General features: G+C 42.6%; 1 protein-coding gene across 7 annotated transcripts in view; it reads left to right on the forward strand.

The window, feature by feature from the left end:
- Positions 1–21,551, forward strand: part of SLC25A12 (solute carrier family 25 member 12) — a 123,894-nt gene that overhangs the window by 27,260 nt on the left and 75,083 nt on the right. For all 7 annotated transcript variants that reach the window (XM_070070695.1, XM_070070693.1, XM_070070697.1 and 4 more), the window contains exon 3: positions 15,807–15,949. In XM_070070695.1, the coding sequence (XP_069926796.1) occupies positions 15,840–15,949 (110 nt within the window). In that variant the 5' untranslated portion in view covers positions 15,807–15,839. The remainder of the gene's footprint in view (positions 1–15,806; positions 15,950–21,551) is intronic.

A 21,551-nucleotide genomic window follows, 5' to 3' on the forward strand; every position in this document is an offset into this window, starting at 1 on the left:
CTGTAACTCTGCCTTTCAAATAAATAAAATATAATTCCTGAAAAAAGAAAAAAGCCTCAATGTATTAAACTTTGAGCAAATGAATAATTTAAAAGTAAGAAGTTAGCAATTCAGAACCTGAAGCTGAAAGAGAGCTTCCCAGAATAACATGAGTTGAATAAACCCAGCATGGGACACATGGAAAAGGATCTCTAGCTTTTTTATTCGTGCTGATTAGAGTTTTTCAGAATAAGGCATTGAAGACGATCTTTTGTTTAGAAAGTATTTGCTATAAACTACAAATTCCCATAAAAAATAGGTTAGATGTTAAGGGCAAACTAGGACCATAATGAGATATTGGGCTTGTATCAGTCAGAAGGGTTGGGGTTGAAGAACAATTGAAAAGATAAGAAAATTAGTGTTATGAAATGCCATGTTATGTTCTGCTGTCACTCAGTACATCTTTAATTGCCTGTGCTAGGTTCTATCTTTACAGCGATAAGATAGAAAAATGCAGACGGCCGGCGCCGCGGCTTACTTGGCTAATCATCTGCCTGTGGTGCCGGCACTCCGGGTTCTAGTCCTGGTTGGGGCGCCAGATTCTGTCCCGGTTGCCCCTCTTCCAGTCCAGCTCTCTGCTGTGGCCCGGGAGTGCAGTGGAGGATGGCCCATGTGCTTGGGCCCTTCACCCACATGGGAGACCAGGGGGAGGCACCTGGCTCCTGGCTCCGTATTAGCGCAGTGCACTGGCCGTAGCGGCCATTTGGGGAGTGAAACAATGGAAGGAAGACCTTTCTCTCTGTCTCTTTCACTGTCTAAATCTGCCTGTCAAAAAAAAAAAAAAAAAAAATGCAGAGAGACTGGGGGTAAGACAGAGATAGAGCCTCACATTCTAGGGATGAGACAGACAATTAAGAGCCCACAAATTCAACAATGACAATAACAACAAAAGATCAGTATAGATTGTAATAAATTCAGTAAGGAAATAACCTTAATGATGGAAAGGGCCATCATTTTTAAAAGCATTATTATTCCAGAAGATGTCCAGTGAAGGCCCCTGAAGAGGTGACGCAGAGTTGAGAACTGAAAGGTCAGTAAGGGTAAGGTGGCAGAGAGAGTTCCAGAGGGCTCATTTGTGCAAAGAATTAGATATAGAAAAGGCTTTGGTGTGTCCAGCAAGCAGGAAGGAGGCCAGCGTGCCTGAAGCATCCTGAAAGAGGAGTGATTGGCTAGTGAGAGATAGAAGGAAAAGGGCCACATGAGGAGAGCCTGTGTTTAGGCCATGGAGATTTTGGATTGAGAAGAGGTGTAACTGAACTTATAGTTTACATAGATCATATTGATATGTGAACTGTATCTTCTCTATTTCTGTGTGTTTTCATGGGTGACTGAATGCATTGGGTAGGTGCTGTTTCTTCCACTTCCTTCCTGTCTGTAGGATTCTTAGAACACCTTGAGCTGCATGAAAGTCTTTTCATCTAGGAGGCAGCAGAATGCAGCTGCAGATTCCGTGGACTTTGCTGTTTAGCCTGGGTTTGAACCTTCATTTGGCCCCTTTGCTTTGTGGCCTCAGGTGTTTCCATTACTTTTGGAGCCTTTTTCCTCATCTGTCTAAATCTAGTACATAGGGATGTTAAAGGATGACATGAAATAACACATACGCCATGCCTGACAAACAGAGAGCAACAAATAAAGCTTCGTTCCTGTTCCTTTCCTTCTCTTCTGAGTTGAGATTAAAACTTTTTTTCCTGAATAGGATCTGAGCCTTTTGTCTTTCTCAGATACCTGTGCTGGATCTAGTAAAGTGACTAAGATGTTAATATGTATTTATAATCTTCTACAAAATCAATTACATTTTTTGAAATGTGCATCTGAAGATCTTCATAAATGCCTATATTCAGAAATAGCAACATAAGAGATAATTTCTCTGGAGTCTGTAAGATTCTGAAAAGAGTTATAGCCATTGTCCAAGGCTGGGAGACCTGACAGCCTGCAAAAGATATTGGCAGTTTTCTCCTGAACCTTCAGTTGCTCAGTCTGGACAAAAAAGGAGTAGCAGTCCAACGATAGGCTCTGAAATACCAAGGCAGAGCCCTGAAAGATAGACTTGTGATTCATTCTTTATACATGTAGCTTTTTCTTTTTTTCATTTTTTAAAGTCACTGTCTCCCTGTTCTGTCTATCTGTCTCTTAGCATTGTAGAAATTTCTGAAAGCATCTTCCAGGGAACCCATTGCTATGGCCAATGCTGGGCTTCTAGAAATGAAAGAAACACATTTTGAAGATGTGTTAGGCAAGATTATTTCAGTATTAAGTGACAGACATTCAGTAAACTTGCTTGGGCCCTGAATATATTGGCTCTAGCTATGATTGGGATCAGGAGCTTAATTGATATCACAAGAGATCATGTGCTTTTCAACTCTTATTTTTAGTTTCCTTTGTGCTACCTTCATTCAGTTGCCCTGGCTGACTTTGAAGCAGGTCCCAGACATCATATTGGTGCATCTATACATACTTCTGTATGTATCTCTATAGATAAGAACTCTGAAAAACCAACCAAGCCATGATACTATTATCACATCTTTAAAAATTCCTTAATATCATTCATTTCTATTCAGTGTTGAAATTGCCCTGATGGCTTAATATTATTTTTTTTTAAATTTGTTTTTAATTATTTGAAAGAGTTATAGAGAGAGGTAGAGACACAAAGAGAGAGAGGTCTTTTATTTGCTGGTTCACTCCCCAAATGGCCACAAGGATGGGAGTTGAGCCAATCAGAAGCCAGGAGCCAGGAGCTTATTCCGGGTCTCCCACCTGGGTGCAGGGGCCCAAAGACTTGGGCCATCTTCCACTGCCTTCCAAGGCCATAGCAGAGAGCTGGACTGGAAGAGGAGCAAATGGAACTAGAACCGGTGCCCATATGGGATGCCGGCACTGCAGGCAGAGGATTAACCAAGTGACCCATGGCGCTGGCCCCAAAAGTAACCTTATTAAAAACAGAATCCAAGCTAGGTTCAAATTACATTTGATTATTCTGTCTCTTGGATCCTTAATACTTTCTGCATCCTACCACGATAAAAGTCCTTATTTCTCTATAGCAAAAATACAAACATTAAGACCTTCTCTCCCCTTGGGAGCTGTACCTTGATTGTCAGAGAGACATGATTTAGCTCAGGCTGATAAATATTTATGTTCATTGTATGTTTCCATGGCTACTTAGACCAAGAGATTGAAGTATGTATTTGAAGAATAATCCAAATTAATTATTCAACTTGATTTAACCTGGGAAGGATTCTAATTCAAGTTATTGGGTTCTCTGGGGTCATTATTTTTTTTTAAAGATTTTATTTATTTATTTATTTGAGATGTAGAGTTACAGACAGTGAGAGGGAGAGACAGAGAGGAAGGTCTTCCATCCGCTGGTTCACTCCCCAAATGGCCACAAAGGCTGGAGCTGTGCTGATCCGAAGCCAGGAGCCAGGAGCTTCTTCTGGGTCTCCCACGTGGGTGCAGGGGCCCAAAGCACTTGGGCCATCTTCCACTGCTTTCCCAGGCCATAGCAGAGAGCTGGATCGGAAGAGGAGCAGCCAGGACTAGAACCGGTGCCCATAATGGATGCCGGCGCTGTAGCTGGAGGATTAACCTCGTATGCCACGGCGCCAGCCCCATTGGGTCATTATTTTATTTCCAAGGATTTTGGCCATTTTTGAGGGGAAAGTTGTTTTGGTAGACCTAGCTTATAAATACAGTAGCTTTGGTTGATATCAGAGGTAAGAGTCTTATTCCTTCTCACTCTGTTAGGAATTGGATCATTCAGTAGCTGAGAGTAGGACTTACTGTAATAGGCAATGAAAATACATGTTTGAAGCCAAAAGAAAAATAAGTATGTAGCATTTCATGAAAGTCATTGAGTTAGAAAGTCAGGATTCTGAAGAATTTTCTTTGCATAATCAAACAAATTCTGTTTCTAGTGTGAGAAGTATGCAACTTTAGGTGCTAATTAAAATTAAATGTGTAAAACTGCTTTTCCATGGGCTGGTGTTGTGGTGTAGAGGGTAAAGCTGCCACCTGAGACGCTAGCATCCCTTATGGGTGCCAGTTTGAGATGGTTGCTCTGCTTCCGATCCAGCTCCCTGCTAATGTGCCTGGGAAGTCACTGGAGGACAGCCCAAGTGTGTGAATCCCTGCACCCACGTGAGAGACCTGGCCCAGTCGTGGCCATTGGGACCATTTGGGGAGTGAACCTGCAGGTGGAAGATCTCTTTCTCTCTCTCTATCTCTCTGTGTAACTCTGCCTTTCAAATAAATAAATAAATAAATGTTTCAACAACAACAAAACAAAACTGCTTTTCCATGATGCATATGTAGTTGGTTTTAGTATTATCAGAACATTTTTACATTGGTAATTAAAATCCCTATTAAAAATAATATGGCATAGTAAAGTTGCTAAAACTAAAAGATGTGGTCCTATGTGTTTAGCATTTTTTTCTGTCGTTAAATTGCTATTTATGATAGAATACTCTTTGATTTCAGTGGTGCCACCATTCTTAAATAAAGTGAATTTCACACTGGGCTGCTGTACCCAGGTTTGTGTGTCGGGTCTGTGTGGTCTTTGCTCCTTGTCCAGAGTGCTTGTGTAGTGAAAGGGCATGCATTCCTGACTAAATTTGGCTTCCATTGGAAGAAAGCGCAGTAACAGTGAAGGACAGCAAAAGCATTAGCTTCTTATGCTCACTCTTGCCTTGGTACATATTGTCCTCTTCTGTTTTTCACAGAGTTCATTTTTCTTGTATGGGAAATGTTCTTGGTGATATCTGTAGTTACTGAACTATGTGGCTTTATCATTTGAGTTACTGAAATTGAAAGACATTAAGGTCCAAAAATGTCAGTTCATCTCAGTTGGAACAAAGTCATGGAGGAACAGTTTGTTTGGACTCATATTACAGCCACATGTTGGATAGGCAGAGACGAAGCTGCCGAGACCAGTCATGACCAATTCTGGATGCCAACCCTAATGAAACTTTGGTTTGGAGAGACGTGAAATATTAGAACAATAAGTGCTTCATGTTAGGGCAAAAACAGGAGAATTCAGTAAGCAAGGAGAGAAACTGGGATCTTGGGCTTTTCTGTTTTACAGTAACTGTTTCAATATGCATATGTATATATGTTTATCATTTCCATTTACTTCCGTCTTCAGGATCTATTTTTCCCCCTTTTCAATAGGATAGCTATTTTGTAACGCCCTCCCCCTGTGTTTTTTTTGTTTTTGTTTTTTTGTTTGTTTGGTTTGTTTTTTTTTTTGAGAAGTGGCTCAGAGGAGCAGAGTATTTTACCTAAAATTTCTCAATGAATTAATTGCTCAGGGGTTTTGAACCCAAGTCTTCTGACTTACTTAGTTTCAGTGTCTATCATGCCATCATCTCTGAGCTGCTTGATGGCAGGAACTGTGTCACACTGATCTCTGCACCCCTAGTACCAGGAACAGTTTTAAAATGTATGCTAACTGATCTGGAAGAGTAGATTTCAGCAGATTTTTGGCTTAAAACACAGTGTTTTCAGACATAGTGCCTCAGTTTTGATGTATATACTTGAAAGAAAATCCTTGGTTGTGATAGTGCTGTATGATTTGTAAAAAGTAACTAGTTTTTTATTTGCATCAGAATTTTCCTTTATTATAGTCTCTGAAATGTCTTGTAGAACTATGAAACATCAAAATATCTGCTTTTGTGAACTTAAACCATTTAAAGAGATCATTTGTATCATGTAGATTATTTGGATTTTTACTAATTAAAATAACTGAATTTTACGTTAACTTTTTTCCTTAGAGGAAATTTACAGTTGTAAGTTCTTTGTAATGTATAGTTAATATAGTTAACTGTAATGTAGGTTGCATGTATTTTAAAGGTCACTTCAGGTTAAATTTGGCAAATTGCAAAGGAGTACCTTCTATCCAGTTTATTCCAGTCAAGTGAGGTCTTGACATGTTAATCTACTGCTTGATCGCAAGACATTTCTAGATGGTGTGATCTTGTTTGGAGCTAGAGATAGTTCAGTGTAATTACAATTCATGTCTGTATACGAAATCTTGTCGTCTTTTATAGACAGTGATTTTGATCAAATGTTTAAGGATTCTAATCTCTCAAAGTCTATTTTATTTCTCAAGTTTCAGAATGCCAAGGTTTTTTCAAACACATGTGAACTATACTCAATGTAAATTAAATATTGTGGAAATATTAAAGGTGTATGCGCTTTTGCATTTTCAAATAGTTGAGTTGTATTTGGAAAAAGTTTAATCAAGGAAATAGATCACTTATTTTCGTTCCGATACTGTCAACTACTTCTTTTCAGTGCCTTTCATGTGTCCTTGACTTCTTGCCCAAGAAGGATTTACAACTGCTTGAGAGACATCTTTGAAATGGCAAATGATTAACTCTAAAGTTATTCAGAGTATGAATATAAATTTTGATTAATTTCATTTAAAGTCATTTTAGGTCAGCTTTTGAAATGATAGGAATAAAATGAAAATGTTAAACTGTCAAGTGATCTTATATATTAAATCTTTAGCATCACTGGGAGACTCAAAGCTTAGTTTTAAATTGCTTTTTTTTTTTTTTTTGACAGGCAGAGTTAGACAGTGAGAGAGAGAGAGACAGAGAGAAAGGTCTTTCTTCTGTTGGTTTACCACCCAAATGGCTGCAACGGCCGGCACGCTGCGCTGATCCGAAAGCCAGGAGCCAGGTGCTTCCTCCTGGTCTCCCATGCGGGTGCAGGGCCCAAGCACTTGGGTCATCCTCCACTGCCTTCTCGGGCCACAGCAGAGAGCTGGACTGGAAGAGGAGCAACCAGGACAGAATCCGGCGCCCCAACCAGGACTAGAACCTGGGGTGCCAGTGCCGCAGGCAGAGGATTAGCCTAGTGAGCCTCAGCGCCAGCCTTACATTGCTTTTTATCATTTTTGCTGTAACTACTCAAGTCATTTAGATTAGCAGAAAGAAGAAACCACAGTAAGGCCACTTAGTATTTTCTTACATCTAGCCTTATGTGTTACCTAGGCCATGTTTACTGTTAAGAAATCTGTTATCCCGGCTGGCACCACGGCTCACTAGGCTAATCCTCCACCTTGCGGCGCCGGCACACTAGGTTCTAGTCCTGGTCGGGGCACCGGATTCTGTCCCGGTTGCCCCTCTTCCAGGCCAGCTCTCTGCTGTGGCCAGGGAGTGCAGTGAAGGATGGCCCAAGTGCTTGGGCCCTGCACCCAATGGGAGACCAGGAGAAGTACCTGGCTCCTGCCATCGGATCAGCGCGGTACGCCAGCTGCAGCGCACCAGCCGCGGCGGCCATTGGAGGGTGAACCAATGGCAAAAGGAAGACCTTTCTCTCTGTCTCTCTCTCTCACTGTCCACTCTGCCTGTCAAAAAAATAAAAAAAATTTAAAAAAAGTAAAAAAAAAATCTGTTATCCCTTCAATTAAAAGAAGAAGCACTAAAAGTAATTAAGTTGTTTAAGTGAGTCATTCTCAAGTATTTAAAATTTATTTTTATTTATTCGAAAGGCAAAGAGAGGTTTTTCTTCCCTTGTTTTGCTCCCCAAATTGCATCCAACAGCTAGGGCTGAGCCACAGCAAAGCCAGGAGCCCAGAACTCAATCTGGATCTCCTACACAGATGGCAGGAAGCCAAGTACTTGAGGCATTACCTGTTATCTCCCACATTAGCAGGAAGCTCAAATTGGAAGTGGAGCTTGGTACTTGAACCCCAGGCACTTTGATAGGGGATGCAAATATCTTTTTTTTTTTTTTAAATTTATTTATTTGAGAGGCAGAGTTATGGACAGAGAGGACAGAGAGAGAGAGGTCTTCCTCTCTTGGTTCACTCCCAACAGCCGGAGCTAGCCGATCCTAAGCCAGGAGCCAGGAGCTTCTTCTGGATCTCCCACAGGGTTACCGGGGCCCAAGCACTTGGGCCATCTTCCACTGCCTTCCCAGGCCATTAGCAGAGAGCTGGATTGGAAGAGGAACAGCTGGGACATGAACTGGAACCCATATGGGATGCTGACACCATGGTTAGAGGACACCACAGTGCTGGCCATGACGCAGACATCGTAACTATTGTTCTAAATGCCCACTCCCTAAAAATTATTTTAAAAAGTATGTTTTGGAGTAGGTGTTATGGTTCAGTGGGTTAAGCTGCTGCTTGGGATGCCTGCATTCCATCTTAGAGAGCTGGTTTGAGTCCAAGCTGCTTTGCTTCTGATCCAGCATCCTGTTAATGTGCCTGGGAGGCAGCAGATGATGGAAAAGTACTTGGATTCTTTCCACTCATGTGGGAGACCCAAATGAAGTTCCTGACTCCTCGTTTTGGCCTGGCCCAGCCCTGGCTATTGCTAGCATTTCATAAGTGAACTGGCAGATATAAGGTATGTCTGTTCCTCTTTGTCACTGGGCCTTTCAAGTAAATAAATCAATCCCTGAAAAAATATTTTTGGCTTAAATGTGTCACCAATTTTTAGGTACTAACTTTTCTCTCAGCTTAATACCTAAACTGTTTTAGTGTTTTGAGTAATTGTGGGCAGATTCTAGTTTCAGTTCTACATTCCCTCTTTGGTTCTGTCTGCTCAGGCAACAAGCTAACTGACATTGCCAAGTAATTGTCTCTAATTTAATGAGGTAATTAGTTAACTGTCTCTTTAGAAGTCAAGTACTGACTCCTGGTGGATGAGAAGACTGATGCTTTATCCCTCTGAGCCATACACTCTATCTTTACATTAAAATCAAGTTAAAATAGACTGAGAGAACTGGGGAAAACACTGACAAAATACCTCAGGGTAATTGGTTTTCTGGCATCATTTATAACCCCGGATACTGGCAAAGCCTGTTTCAGCACATGTCAACAAAAGCATTTGTTTTCCTTGTTGGCTGCTGTGTCCTTGGTGGTTTGTGCTGCGAAGGCTGCTCTGTTTCCTGATAGTTTTAAAAGTCACAAATGTTGTAAAATCCAAATGATTCCATATATATAGTATATTTTTGTGTCTATTCTGAGTACACAGTAGTAGTCAGGTTTTAGAGAATGAACCCCTCTGGCAAAAAGAAATGGATGATCACTTGCAAACTTTGTTAATGCTACCTGTGAAATGTTTTCATATTCTCTTTGTTGTTTTGTCACCTGCTAGTTAAAGACAGAAAGGAACACTCAAACAATTGTGAAGCAAAAATAAGATCATCAGGATTCCGTCTCTAATTTTTTTTTTTTTTTTTTGGACAGGCAGAGTGGACAGTGAGAGAGAGAGACAGAGAGAAAGGTCTTCCTTTTGCCATTGGTTCACCCTCCAATGGCCGCCGTGGCCGGCGCACCGCGCTGATCCGATGGCAGGAGTCAGGTACTTCTCCTGGTCTCCCATTGGGTGCAGGGCCCAAGCACTTGGGCCATCCTTCACTGCACTCCCTGGCCACAGCAGAGAGCTGACCTGGAAGAGGGGCAACTGGGACAGAATCCGGAGCCCTGATCGGGACTAGAACCCGGTGTCCCGGCACTGCAAGGCGGAGGATTAGCATAGTGAGCCGTGGCGCCGGCCTTAATATTTTCATATTTGCATTTTGTATTTTGTTTTTCCTATTCAAAAAATTTTAAGTGCTTGTAAGGCAGAGCTACAGAGAGAGAGGAGACAGAAAAGATCATCTGTCTGCTGGTTCACTGCTCAAATGGCCTCATTGGCTAGGTCTTGCATTCATTTATTCAGTAAACATTGAGTATAGGTCTGGGCCAGCCTGAAGATAGGGGCCACAGGCTTCTTCTGGGTCTCCCGTGTGGGTGCAGGTGCCCAACCACTCGAGCCATCTGCTGCTGCTCTCCTAGGTACACTAGCAGGGAGCTGGATCAGAAGTGGAGCCGCTGGGACTCAAACTAGAGTCCATATGGGAAGCCCATGTTGAAGATGTAGCTAAGGCAGCGGCTGGCAGTGCTGGCCTCAGTTTTTCCTTTTTTAATTTTTCAATGGAGTCAGGCTCAGGATTCCTTGTCAAAGGATGTGAGTATTTTGATGTTTTGCTATAAACAATTATATGTGTACATCCAGTACATGAAGAGGTCTTCAAAAAGTTCATGGAAAATGCATGTTATGGTAAACTGCATAGATTTCAACATTTTGCACTAAGATAAACATCTTTTTTAAAAAGCTTTTATATCTATTGATTTGACAGGCAGAGGTGGACATAGAGAGTGTTCTCATCTGCTTGTTCACTCCCCAAATGCCTGCAAGGACCAGGCCAATAGTCAGAAACTCAATCTTGGTCCCCCACATTGGTGGCAGGAGCCCAACTATTTGGGCATTATTCCTGCTTGCCATGCTCTGCGTTGGCAGGGAGCTGGCATCAGGACCTAGAACCAGGAGTTAACCCAGGCACTCCAGTGTGGGACACAGACATCCTAACTGGTGTCTTAACCACTAGGCAAAATGCGTGCCCCAACTTATTTTTATATATATCTGCACTTGAGAGACCCAGAGAGGGGGAAAAAGAGAGAGAGAGAGAGAGAGAGAGAGAGAGAGAGAATGCATGCTCCCATGTTCCCCTCTGTTGGATCAGTCCCCAGTGCCTGCAGTGGCTTTGGGGTGGGGCAGATGCTGAAAGCTGGGAACTCAGTCCGAGTCTTCCACATTGATGGCAGGAACCCAGTCAAGTCATAATCACTTTTCCCAGGGTCTGTGTTAACAGGAAACTGGAATCAGAAGCAGAGCCAATATTGAAGCCAGGCACTCCAGGATGAGATGTGGGCATTTTAACTGCTAGACCACAGACCTGCCCCCAATTTTTTTTTTTTTAATTTCATTTTCCACAGATGTTTTGAAGTGCCCTCATATAGCAAAATTGCTTTTCAAGAAGATTGAATTGAAAAAAGCAAGATGTGCAGAACAGTACAAATAGTATGCCAGTGTGTCTGTATAAAAGGAAACGTGATGAGAAATTAGCATGTGTATATAGCCATGCATCACTTTACCACGAGCATAAATTCTAAGAAGTGCATCATCAGGCAATTTCAAAATAACAAAGTGTACTTACACAAACTAGCATGCCGGAGATACCACTAGGCAATATAATCTCACGGGACCACTGTTGTATATATGGTCTGCTGTGACTGAAATGTCATCAGTAGGCACCTCATTGTATATAATTTGCTTGTTTATGCATAGCTATCTCCAGAACATTTAATGTGGGTACTTCATAAAGTCTGGGGGAAAAACAGAATACAAAGTAAGTTTATTTTGGTGCAAAAAATTGAATTTACCATATAGGCACTTTCTATGAACTTTTTGAAGACCCCTCATATATATGGATTTTAGAAACGTTCTGCACCAAAATAAGCTGTCTTTTAATTCCATTTCCACAAACTTTTTGAATACTCTCATGTAAGAAATTGTTTACCCGTGGGGTGGGGAATTAAGCAGGGGAAAAAGGTAGCAGGAAGACTTTTCACTGTATATGCTTTTGTACAAGTGAAGTAACTTGTTTTCTCCTTTTTCACTTGTGTTGCTTGTTCAGTCCTCAGCCTCTTTCATCCAGACCTTGTCAATCACCACCACTTGGTCTCCCTGACCCCTAGAGAGTTCCTCTGTTCTCTACTTCTCTTTTCTTTTACAATGCCACCAGGTCAGTTCATGACTGTCTTCCTCTAAAATATTTAATGGTATCCTAAGGCTCACAAAATAAAGTTCAGACTATTCAGTGTAGCACTCAAGGTTTTCTTCTTCCATCTGGTCTTATACTGCCTTCTCAGCTACACCTTCTACTGCATTTCTTTTGTATATTCTCTCTTTATTATCATTGCTCTCTCCCAACTGTCCCTTCCCCCTCCTCAAAAAGAAAAGAGTATTTATTTTTCTTTATATTTTATTTATCTGAGATAGATATATTTCCCATCTTCTAGTTCACTCCCTGAGTGCCCACAACAGCTAGCACTGTTTTTGGTAGCAGCAACTAGAAAACAAATCCACTGTGAGCTACTTCTTACACAGGCTGATGGAGCAATTGCAGTGGTAGCCTCTGCTAATTTTTCAGAATAGGACTAAGGAAATATTTCTGATTTAATTATCACCTTGTTAACAGGGCAGGTGGCTTGGTTTAGTCAGAACCATGTATGCAGGCATTTGAAATACTTAACCCAAAAGCAAACCAACAGTCCTTTACACAATTATTCTTCACCATCTGTCATCCCAAAAGCAACCACTTATAGCTTTCCTAGTTAGAGGTTGTGGTATAGTTCCCTGCATATTTCTATAATACTATTTTGAGACTTTTTTTTTTTACTATGGCAGTACCTGAGGACTTAGTTTCCTTACACCGCCCTCCATTTATTTCAGTATATTTATAATTTTTATTAAATTAATATTTGGTACCTTAATTATTTTGATTGTAGTCCTATTTATCTTGAACCAAGACTTTATTATGATAACATTTTCTACTTTTGGAAGCAAAAGTACTTTTTCACAGAATAAAATCTTCCAAAATTTTCACTTGCTTAGTTATTCGTGTACCTGTTATCCATCTATTACTAACTCATTAACTTAACAAATATTTACTGAGTACTTGCTTATGTCGAGCATTGTTCTTATTGCTTAGAATACATCAGTAAACAAACTCCACAAAGATTCTTTCCTTTGTGACACATTGTAGTTGGGAAATAGACAATAAACCTAATAAATAAGAAGGTAATAGGTGCTAAGGAAAAAAGCAGGGTAGCATAGACATGTTTGAGAATACAGATATAGGTATGAGTTGTAACATTAAATATTGTCTCAATGTGTAGGTGATATTTGAGCAAAGACTTAAACTCCCCTTAATGTTATTTTCCACATAGCCAGATGGCCTGGATAATCTGGCATTACTTTTCCCTACTGGCTTTGCTTCTTGGAGCCCTGTGTGTGCCCTGGGCAGGACCAGGTTCTATGGAGGAGGGGAGCACAGTTGTCCTGGGATTTCCCTGGGCTACTTCCCTGGGTTGGGTCACCTGTTTCTTGGATCCCACGTTTTCTTTTTACTTGGTTAACCCTCTTTTTTAAAACAAATTCTCCTATAGTTTCCTGAGAAACAGTCCATGAAGAATGAAAAAAGTGTTGAGAACAGTGATATTTCAAAGTACTTTTTATTTTTTAAAGATCTATTTATTTATTTGAAAGTAAGAGTTACACAGAGAGAGAAGGAGAGACAGAGAGAGAGAGGGTCTTCCATCCGCTGATTCACTCCCCAATTGGCTGCAACAGCCAGAGCTCTACCAATCCAAAGTCAGGAGCCAGGAGCTTCTTCCAGGTCTCCCACACGGATGCAGGGACTCAAGGACTTCGTTCATCTTCTACTGCTTTCACAGGCCATAGCAGAGAGCTGGATCAGAAGTGGAGCAGCCGAGACTCGAACCGGTGCCCATACGGGATATCGGCACTGCAGGAGGCAACTTTACCAGCTACACCACAGTACCGGCCCTTCAAAGTACTTTTAACCAGACCTCACATTTGATCAAAAGTTTGGCTCTGTTCAGTGTGAAGTTCCAGTTTTGCAGTCATTTTTCAGAATATTGAAGGCCTACTGCATTGTCTTCAAGATTTCAAGGTTGTTGTTGAGGAACACGATGCCCCTGGTTCATGATCCTTTGTATGTGACATGGTTTCTCTCTCTTAAGACTTTGCAGAGTTTGGTTCCTATGTTCTGCAATTTTGTGATGATGGGCCTGCTATGGATTTTGTGTGTGTGTGTGTGTGTGTGCTTAGTGTTTAGTGAGCTCTTGCAGTCTTCAGTTCTGAGAAATTTTCTCATGTTACTGCTTTGTTGGTTGACTGAGTAACTAAATTGATTTGCTGTATTCCAAAGAGGAGGGCTTTTGTTTGTTCATGTTTGGTCATACCATATAAAATAAAACCCTTAAAATAATACATTTCTCTGATAGACCAGTATTATAATTATTAAAAACATTATCGACATAAAAGAATATTTTTCCAGCCATTAGAACTTTTAACAAATACCTATGATGGAAGATCTTATTTGTTGTGGCTTTTTTACTCATTTCATTTCTCTCTCTCTCTTTGAATTTATTTGAAGTGCAGAAGTAGAGGAGAGAGAAAGAGAGAGAGATCGATCTTCCATCTGCTGGTTTACTACCCAGATGCCTACAATGGCTGGGGCTGGGCAGGCCAAAACCAGGAGCCAGGCTCTTCTTCCAGGTCTCACACATGGGTTCAGGGGCCCAACTACTTGGGCCATCCTCTGCTACCTTCCCAGGTACACCAGCATGGAGCTAGATTGGAAGTGGAACAACTGGGACTTGAACCTGCAGCCATCAGGGATACTGGCACTGCTGGCTAGAGACCCAGCCTTCTACATCACAGGCTGCTCCCCACCACTTTTTTTAAATTTGAAAGGCAGAGATAGAGAAGGAGAGAAAAAGATATTCATTTCACTTCTAAGATTCAGCAGGTTATGCCATGTCTTTTCCCCCAACTTGCATTTATTCTTTTTTTTTAAATTTATTTATTTATTTTTTGACAGGCAGAGTGGACAGTGAGAGAGAGAGACAGAGAGAAAGGTCTTCCTTTGAAGTTGGTTCACCCTCCAATGGCCTCCGTGGCCGGCACGCTGTGGCTGGCGCACCGCGCTGATCCGATGGCAGGAGCCAGGTACTTATCCTGGTCTTCCATGGGGTGCAGAGCCCAAGCACTTGGGCCATCCTCCACTGCACTCCCTGGCCACAGCCTGGAAGAGGGGCCACCGGGACAGAATCCGGCGCCCCGACTGGGACTAGAACCCGGTGTGCCGGAGCCGCTAGGTGGAGGATTAGCCTAGTGAGCTGTGGCGCCAGCTGCATTTATTCTTGAAGACAGGAAGCTCTAGGAATCCACAGAGGCTGTTTTCACATTTTCAGATCCTGGTTACCCTTTCACTTTTCCTGTTTTTTCTTATATCCTTTCCCTTACACACACACACACACACACGCACACTTAAAGATTTATTTATTTATTTCAAAGTCAGAGTTACAGAGAGGGGGAGGGACAGAGAGATCTCCCATCTGCTGGTTCACTTCCCAGATGGTCATAACAACGGGGCTGTGCCAGGCTGAAGCCAGGAACAAGGAGCTTCTTGCAGGTTTTCCATGTGGATGACAGGGACACAAGCACTTGGGCCATTTTCAGCTGCTTTCCCAGGTCTTTAGCAGGGAGCTGAATTGCAAGTAAAGCAGCTGAGACTTGAACCAGTGCCTGTATGGGATGCTGGCATTACAGGCAGCAGTGGCTTAACCTGCTATGCCACGATGCTGGCTCCTATTAGTATATTTTTAATTGAAATATAATTCAGATGACATAAAATTCTCCATTTTAAAATATAAAATTCAAGAAGGTGTGTGTGTGTGTGTGTACAATGTTGTGTGACCATCACCACTATCTAATTCCAGAACATTTTCATCATCCCCAAAGAGAAACTCCTTACCCATTAAGCAGTTAACTTCCATAACTCTCTTCCAGCTCCTGGTAACCACAGTTATCTGATTCTGTGGATTTCACTGTTGAGGACATTTCATGTAAATGGGATCAAACAACATGTGGCCTTTTGTGTCTAGCTTCTCTTACTTAGCATAATGTTTCCAAAGTTCATTCCGTTAGAATATATATATTAGTACTCTGCAGTGTTTTTAAATCAGACTCTGGATGTTTAATTTCTTACTATATAGAGAAAAATTCTGCATTTATTATTCTTATTTTTATTTTAATCTTTAATGTACCTTTTCACAAAAAAATATAGTGTTGAATAATTTTAATTGCCCAGTATCCCTTTTTTTTTGTTTTGTTTTTTAGTATGCCAGTACTGAGGTTGATGGAGAACATTACATGACCCCAGAAGACTTTGTACAACGCTATCTTGGACTGTATAATGACCCAAATAGCAATCCAAAGATTGTACAGCTCTTGGCAGGAGTAGCTGATCAAACCAAGGATGGGTAAGAACTTTTATGCCTTTTCTGAAACCAGTGTTCTGGAATATTAAAAATTAAAAAGTTATGAGTTTACCTATGAGTATCTAGAATTTTTAATTAGTAAACTATGTATTCTTTCTTCAAAGTTTATAGAAACTGTTATTTACTGCCATTTGCAAGGGTACTGGAATTTATTTCTTTTTAAAAAAATTGTGATGGGAAAAGCTACATTTTACATTGAGTATCTGTTATGTTTCAGGCATTGTTCCTTGTGCTAGGATACATCAATGAGTAAACCACTCAAAGATAGCAAAGAAAATAAGGGGCAAGTATTTGGCCTAGCAGCTAAGACACCCACATCCCATACTACAGTGGCTGTTTTTGATTCCCAGCTCTTAATTCTAGCTTCCTGCTAATGCGCACCCTGGAAGCAGTGGTGATGGCTCAAGTATTTGAGTTCCTGCCACTCATATGGGAGACTTGGAGTGAGTTCCAGATGCTTGGCTTTGGCCCCTGGGCTGTTGCAATCATTTAGGGATTAAAAAAAAGATAGGTGCGGCTGGCGCCGCAGCTCACTAGGCTAATCCTCCGCCTTGCGGCGCCGGCACACCGGGTTCTAGTCCCGGTCGGGGCACCGGATTCTGTCCCGGTTGCCCCTCTTCCAGGCCAGCTCTCTGCTGTGGCCAGGGAGTGCAGTGGAAGATGGCCCAAGTGCTTGGGCCCTGCACCCCATGGGAGACCAGGAGAAGTACCTGGCTCCTGCCATCGGATCAGCGCGGTGCGCCGGCTGCAGCGCGCTGGCCACAGCGGCCATTGGAGGGTGCACCAATGGTAAAGGAAGACCTTTCTCTCTGTCTCTCTCTCTCTTACTGTCCACTCTGTCCACTCTGCCTGTCAAAAAAAAAAAAAAAAAAAAGGTGCGTGCTCTCTCTCTGAAAAAAAATATTTTTAAAGTAGATTATATTATGTTAGGAAGCTATAAGTGCTATCATAAAAAATAAACCAGGGAAGAGTTTAGTCTACATATTTATTTGGCAAACATTAATTGTAAAACCATTTGCCAAGTACTGTAGAACCTTAAAAATATAAACGTAAATAGAATGAGGTTTCTGACATTGAGAAGAAACTCATAGTCCTGTGGCAAAGAAGATGACCAAACAAACAAAATGATACGGTTCTTGTGAGGTAAGCTGCTATAGTAGACATTTATGAAAAGTCCAAAAGGAACCCAGGAAAGCATGGTTAGCTCTATGTTGAGTGGTCTAAAGTGCATCATTGAAGAGGTGATATTTGACAGGACTAAAAGGAATTTGCTGGTAGTTGCACAGATAAGGAGAGAATTCCAGGAAAGGGAACAGTAGAGGCTTCAAAAATCAAGGGGCATGAGTGTGTGTTTTGGGGAGTGGTGGGTGGGAAAGTTTTATTGCAAGTGGTTTTGGGTGGCTGTGATCATTCTTTGGTGCTGAGAAAAATGTAGTTGGACTGGAGTTGGGGATTTTGGGTGCTAGACTTGCATCCTATGGGCTTGTGACTCTCAGTCTTGGAGATATTTTTAGCCTGGTAGTGTATGGATGTGTGGTCACAGAAATAACAAGGTGTATCTTCAGAGTATCAGTTTACTCAGCTCAAGGAGAAAAAGCCACCATTATTTTTATTAAAGTCAAATTTGGCTAAACTATGGAACAATTGCTATATTTGCATACATGAATTATATACAGAAAATTTTGGTTTGCTCTCATGGTTTCAACTATATTCTCACGTCTTGGGCTCAGGTTCTTTTTCCTAACAGAAGAGACCTAGAGTGAAAAGCTTTGAAAACTAGACAGTAAAAAGTTTTTATTCTTTTTAATTTCAAATTTATTGGGGCAGGCCCTGTGGCATAATAGGTTAAGCCTCTGCCTGTGGTGCCAGCATCCCATATGAGTGCCGGTTTGAGTCCCAGCTGCTCCACTTCTGATCCAGCTCCCTGCTAATGACCTGGGAAAGCAGTGGAAGATGGCCCAAGTGCTTGGGCCCCTGCATCCATGTGGGAGATCTAGAAGAAGCTCCTGGCTCTTGGCTTTGGATCAGTCCAGCTCCAGCTATTACTGGCTTTTGGGGAGTGAACCAGCAGATGGAAGACCTCTCTTTCTGTCTCTCCCTCTCTCTGTCTGTAACTCTGCCTCTCAAAAAACAAGTAAATCTTTAAGTAAATAAAATAATATTTAATTGAAAAGTGGGGGATGAAAAAAAGAAAGGTAGGGAGAGAGACAGGCAGACAGACATAGGGACAGAGATTGTTCATCCACAGATTCTTTCCTCAAATGCCAGCAACAGCCAGGACTGGACCAGGCTGAAGCCCAGAGCTGGGAAACCAATCCAGGTCTCCCATGTGGGCGGCAGCAACCTAGCTATTTGAGCTATTATCTGCTGCCTCCAAGGATGCACATTACAGGATGCTGGAATCAAGAATGGAGCTAGGCCGGCGGCACGGCTCAATGGGCTAATCCTCCGCCTGTGGTGCCAGCACACCGGGTTCTAGTCCTGGTCGGGGCGCCGGATTCTGTCCCGGTTGCCCCCTTCCAGGGCCGCTCTCTGCTATGGCCTGGGAGTGCAGTTGAGGATGGCCCAAGTGCTTGGGCCCTGCACCCATATGGGAGACCAGGATAAGCACCTGGCTCCTGGCTTCAGATTAGCACGATTAGCACGATGCGCCGGCCGCTGGCCGCGGCGGCCAATGGAGGGTGAACCAACGGCAAAGGAAGACCTTTCTCTCTGTCTCTCTCTCTCACTGTCCACTCTGCCTGTCCAAAAAAAAAAACAAAAAACAAAAAACAAAAGAAAAGAATGGAGCTAAGACTCCAACACAGACATTATGGCATGGGAATGGAACACTCAAGTGGCATCTTAACTTCTATGCCAAATGCCCACCCCGGGAGACTTTAAAATTACCACAAGTGTGATCAATTCTAGAAAAATTGATCCCACATTGGAGTGGGAGAAGAGTGGCATGTAGAGAGATCCAGTTAGGTGGCTATTGCAGTGGTTAAAATAGAAAGGTTGGTATCTAAATTCTTTGAGGCCAGGATTAGTGCTATATTCATTTTTATTTTTATTATTTTTTATTTTTTTGACAGGCAGAGTAGACAGTGAGAGAGAGACAGAAAGGTCTTCCTTTTGCCGTTGGTTCACCCTCCAATGGCCACCGCGGCCGGTGCGCTGCAGCTGGCGTACTGCACTGATCCGAAGGCAGGAGCCAGGTACTTATCCTGGTCTCCCATGGGGTGCAGGGCCCAAGAACTTGGGCCATCCTCCACTGCACTCCCGGGCCACAGCAGTGAGCTGACCTGGAAGAGGGGCAACCGGGACAGAATCTGGTGCCCCGACAGGGACTAGAACCCGGTGTGCCAGTGCTACAAGGCGGAGGTTAGCCCAGTGAGCCGCGGCACCGGCAGTGCTATATTCATTTTTTAAAAAAGATTTATTTATTTAATTGAAAGAGTTACAGAGAGAGAGAATTGTTCATCTACTGGTTCACTCCCCAATCCAATCACTGAGCCAATTCAAAGCCATGAGCCAGAAGCTTCTTCTGGGGTCTCCCATCTAGGTGTGGGGGCCCAAGAACTTGGGCCATCTTCTACTGCTTTCCCAGGCCATAGCAGAGCTGGATTGGAAGTGGAGCAGCTGGGACTCAAACCAGCACCCATATGGGATGCTGGCACTGCAGGTGGTGGCTTTACCTGCTATACCACAGTGCTGGTCCTGCTATATTCATTTTGATATTTGCTATGTGTTCAACAGATGATTGTTGAATGAGTATTTTATACCTTGGAAAGATTTTATATCACCTATAAATGGCAAATGTTGAGGACGTGCAGTGGTTTAGAAGGTTAAACCTCTACCTGCAGGGTTGGCATTTCATATGGGTGCTGGTTTGAGTCCCAGCTCCTCCACTTCTGGTCAGTTTCCCTGCTAATGCATCTCAGGAAGCAGCGGAAGATGGCCCAAGTCCTTGGGCCCCTGCACTCCTGTGGGAGACCTAGAGAAAGCTCCTGGCTCCTGGCTTCAGCCTGGCCCAGCCTCAGCCATTGCAGCCATTTGAGGCATGAACCAGCGGACAGAAGCTATCTCTCTCCTTCTCTTTCTCTCACTCTTTCCCTGTCTCTCCCCTTCTCTCTCTCTCTCTCTCAAATAAATAAATAAATCTTTAATAAATAAATCAACAAATGGCAAGTGTTGGAGAAATTGTAAGACATTTTGTGTTTGCTCTCTAAAAAAATGTGAAATCAGGGCCTGAGCCATGGCTCACTAGGCTAATCCTCTGCCTGTGGTGCCAGCATCCCGGGTTCTAGTCCTAGTTGGGGGCCCTGGATTCTGTCCTGGTTGCTCCTCTTCCAGTCCAGCTCTCTGCTGTGGCCTGGGAAGGCAGTGGAGGATGGCCCAAAGTGTTTGGGCCCTGCACCCGCATGGGCGACCAGGAGGAAGCACCTGACTCCTGGCTTTGGATCGGTGTGGCACCGCCACAGCACGTCAGCCATAATGGCCATCTGGGGGCGTGAACCAACGGAAAAAGGAAGACCTTTCTCTCTTTCTCTCTCTCACTGTCTAACTCTGCCTGTCAAAAAAAAAAAAAAAAAAAAAAAAAGTGAAATCATCAGTAGTGGCTTATCAGTCATAGGGTCTCTCAAGTGATTAGACAGAAAGGTATATGAAAATGAATTATATTTAATCAGGATTTTTTTCTTTAAAATTATTAAAGGTAAATACACATTTAGCTCTTAGCCATTTTCAGAGTATTTGTTGTTATTAATTTGATCTGAGACCCTTCAGAATATCTGTATCTTTCCAGATACTTCCTTTATTTTATTTTATTTTTTATTTTTGACAGGCAGAGTGGACAGTGAGAGAGAGACAGAAAGGTCTTCCTTTTGCCATTGGTTCACCCTCCAAAGGCCGCCACAGCTGGCGCGCTGCGGCCGGTGCATCGCGCTGATCTGAAGCCAAGAGCCAGGTGCTTTTCCTGGTCTCCCATGGGGTGCAGGGCCCAAGCACTTGGGCCATCCTCCACTGCACTCCTGGGCCATAGCAGAGAGCTGGCCTGGAAGAGGGGCAACCGGGACAGAATCCGGCGCCCCAACTGGGACTAGAACCTGGTGTGCCAGCGCTGCAAGGCGGAGGATTAGCCTATTGAGCCACAGCGCCAGCCTTCCAGATACTTCCTTTTGTGACGTTCTTCCCTAGTTCATCTCAGTGCATCTTCTTTGAAGTTTCATGTAGTTCTCCTCAGAGCTGGATTGTTTCATTAAAGTAGGACATTTTCATGTGGTCAAGTGCAATCAAGGTTTCGGTCATCAGAGTAGAGTAGATCAGTAAAGAGTTTTCTATAGTATTATAAAATCTAATAATGTTTAATAGTGTTTATTTTTAAAATACCTATTTTACTTTTTACAAGATAAGTTTGTTCTATTTCAAATTTAAAAAACTTATTTTTTTAAAGATTTATTTATTATTTGTAAGTCAGAGTTACAGAGAGGGAGAGAAGAGAGAGATCTTGCATCTGCTGCTTCACTCCCTAGAAAGCCACGAAGTCTGGGGGCTGGGCCAGGGCAAAGCCTAGAGCTGGGAGAGTCTTCCTGGTCTCCCACAT

This window comes from Oryctolagus cuniculus, chromosome 3 (genome assembly GCF_964237555.1).
Source record: "Oryctolagus cuniculus chromosome 3, mOryCun1.1, whole genome shotgun sequence".
In the NCBI taxonomy this organism is placed as follows: domain Eukaryota; kingdom Metazoa; phylum Chordata; class Mammalia; order Lagomorpha; family Leporidae; genus Oryctolagus; species Oryctolagus cuniculus.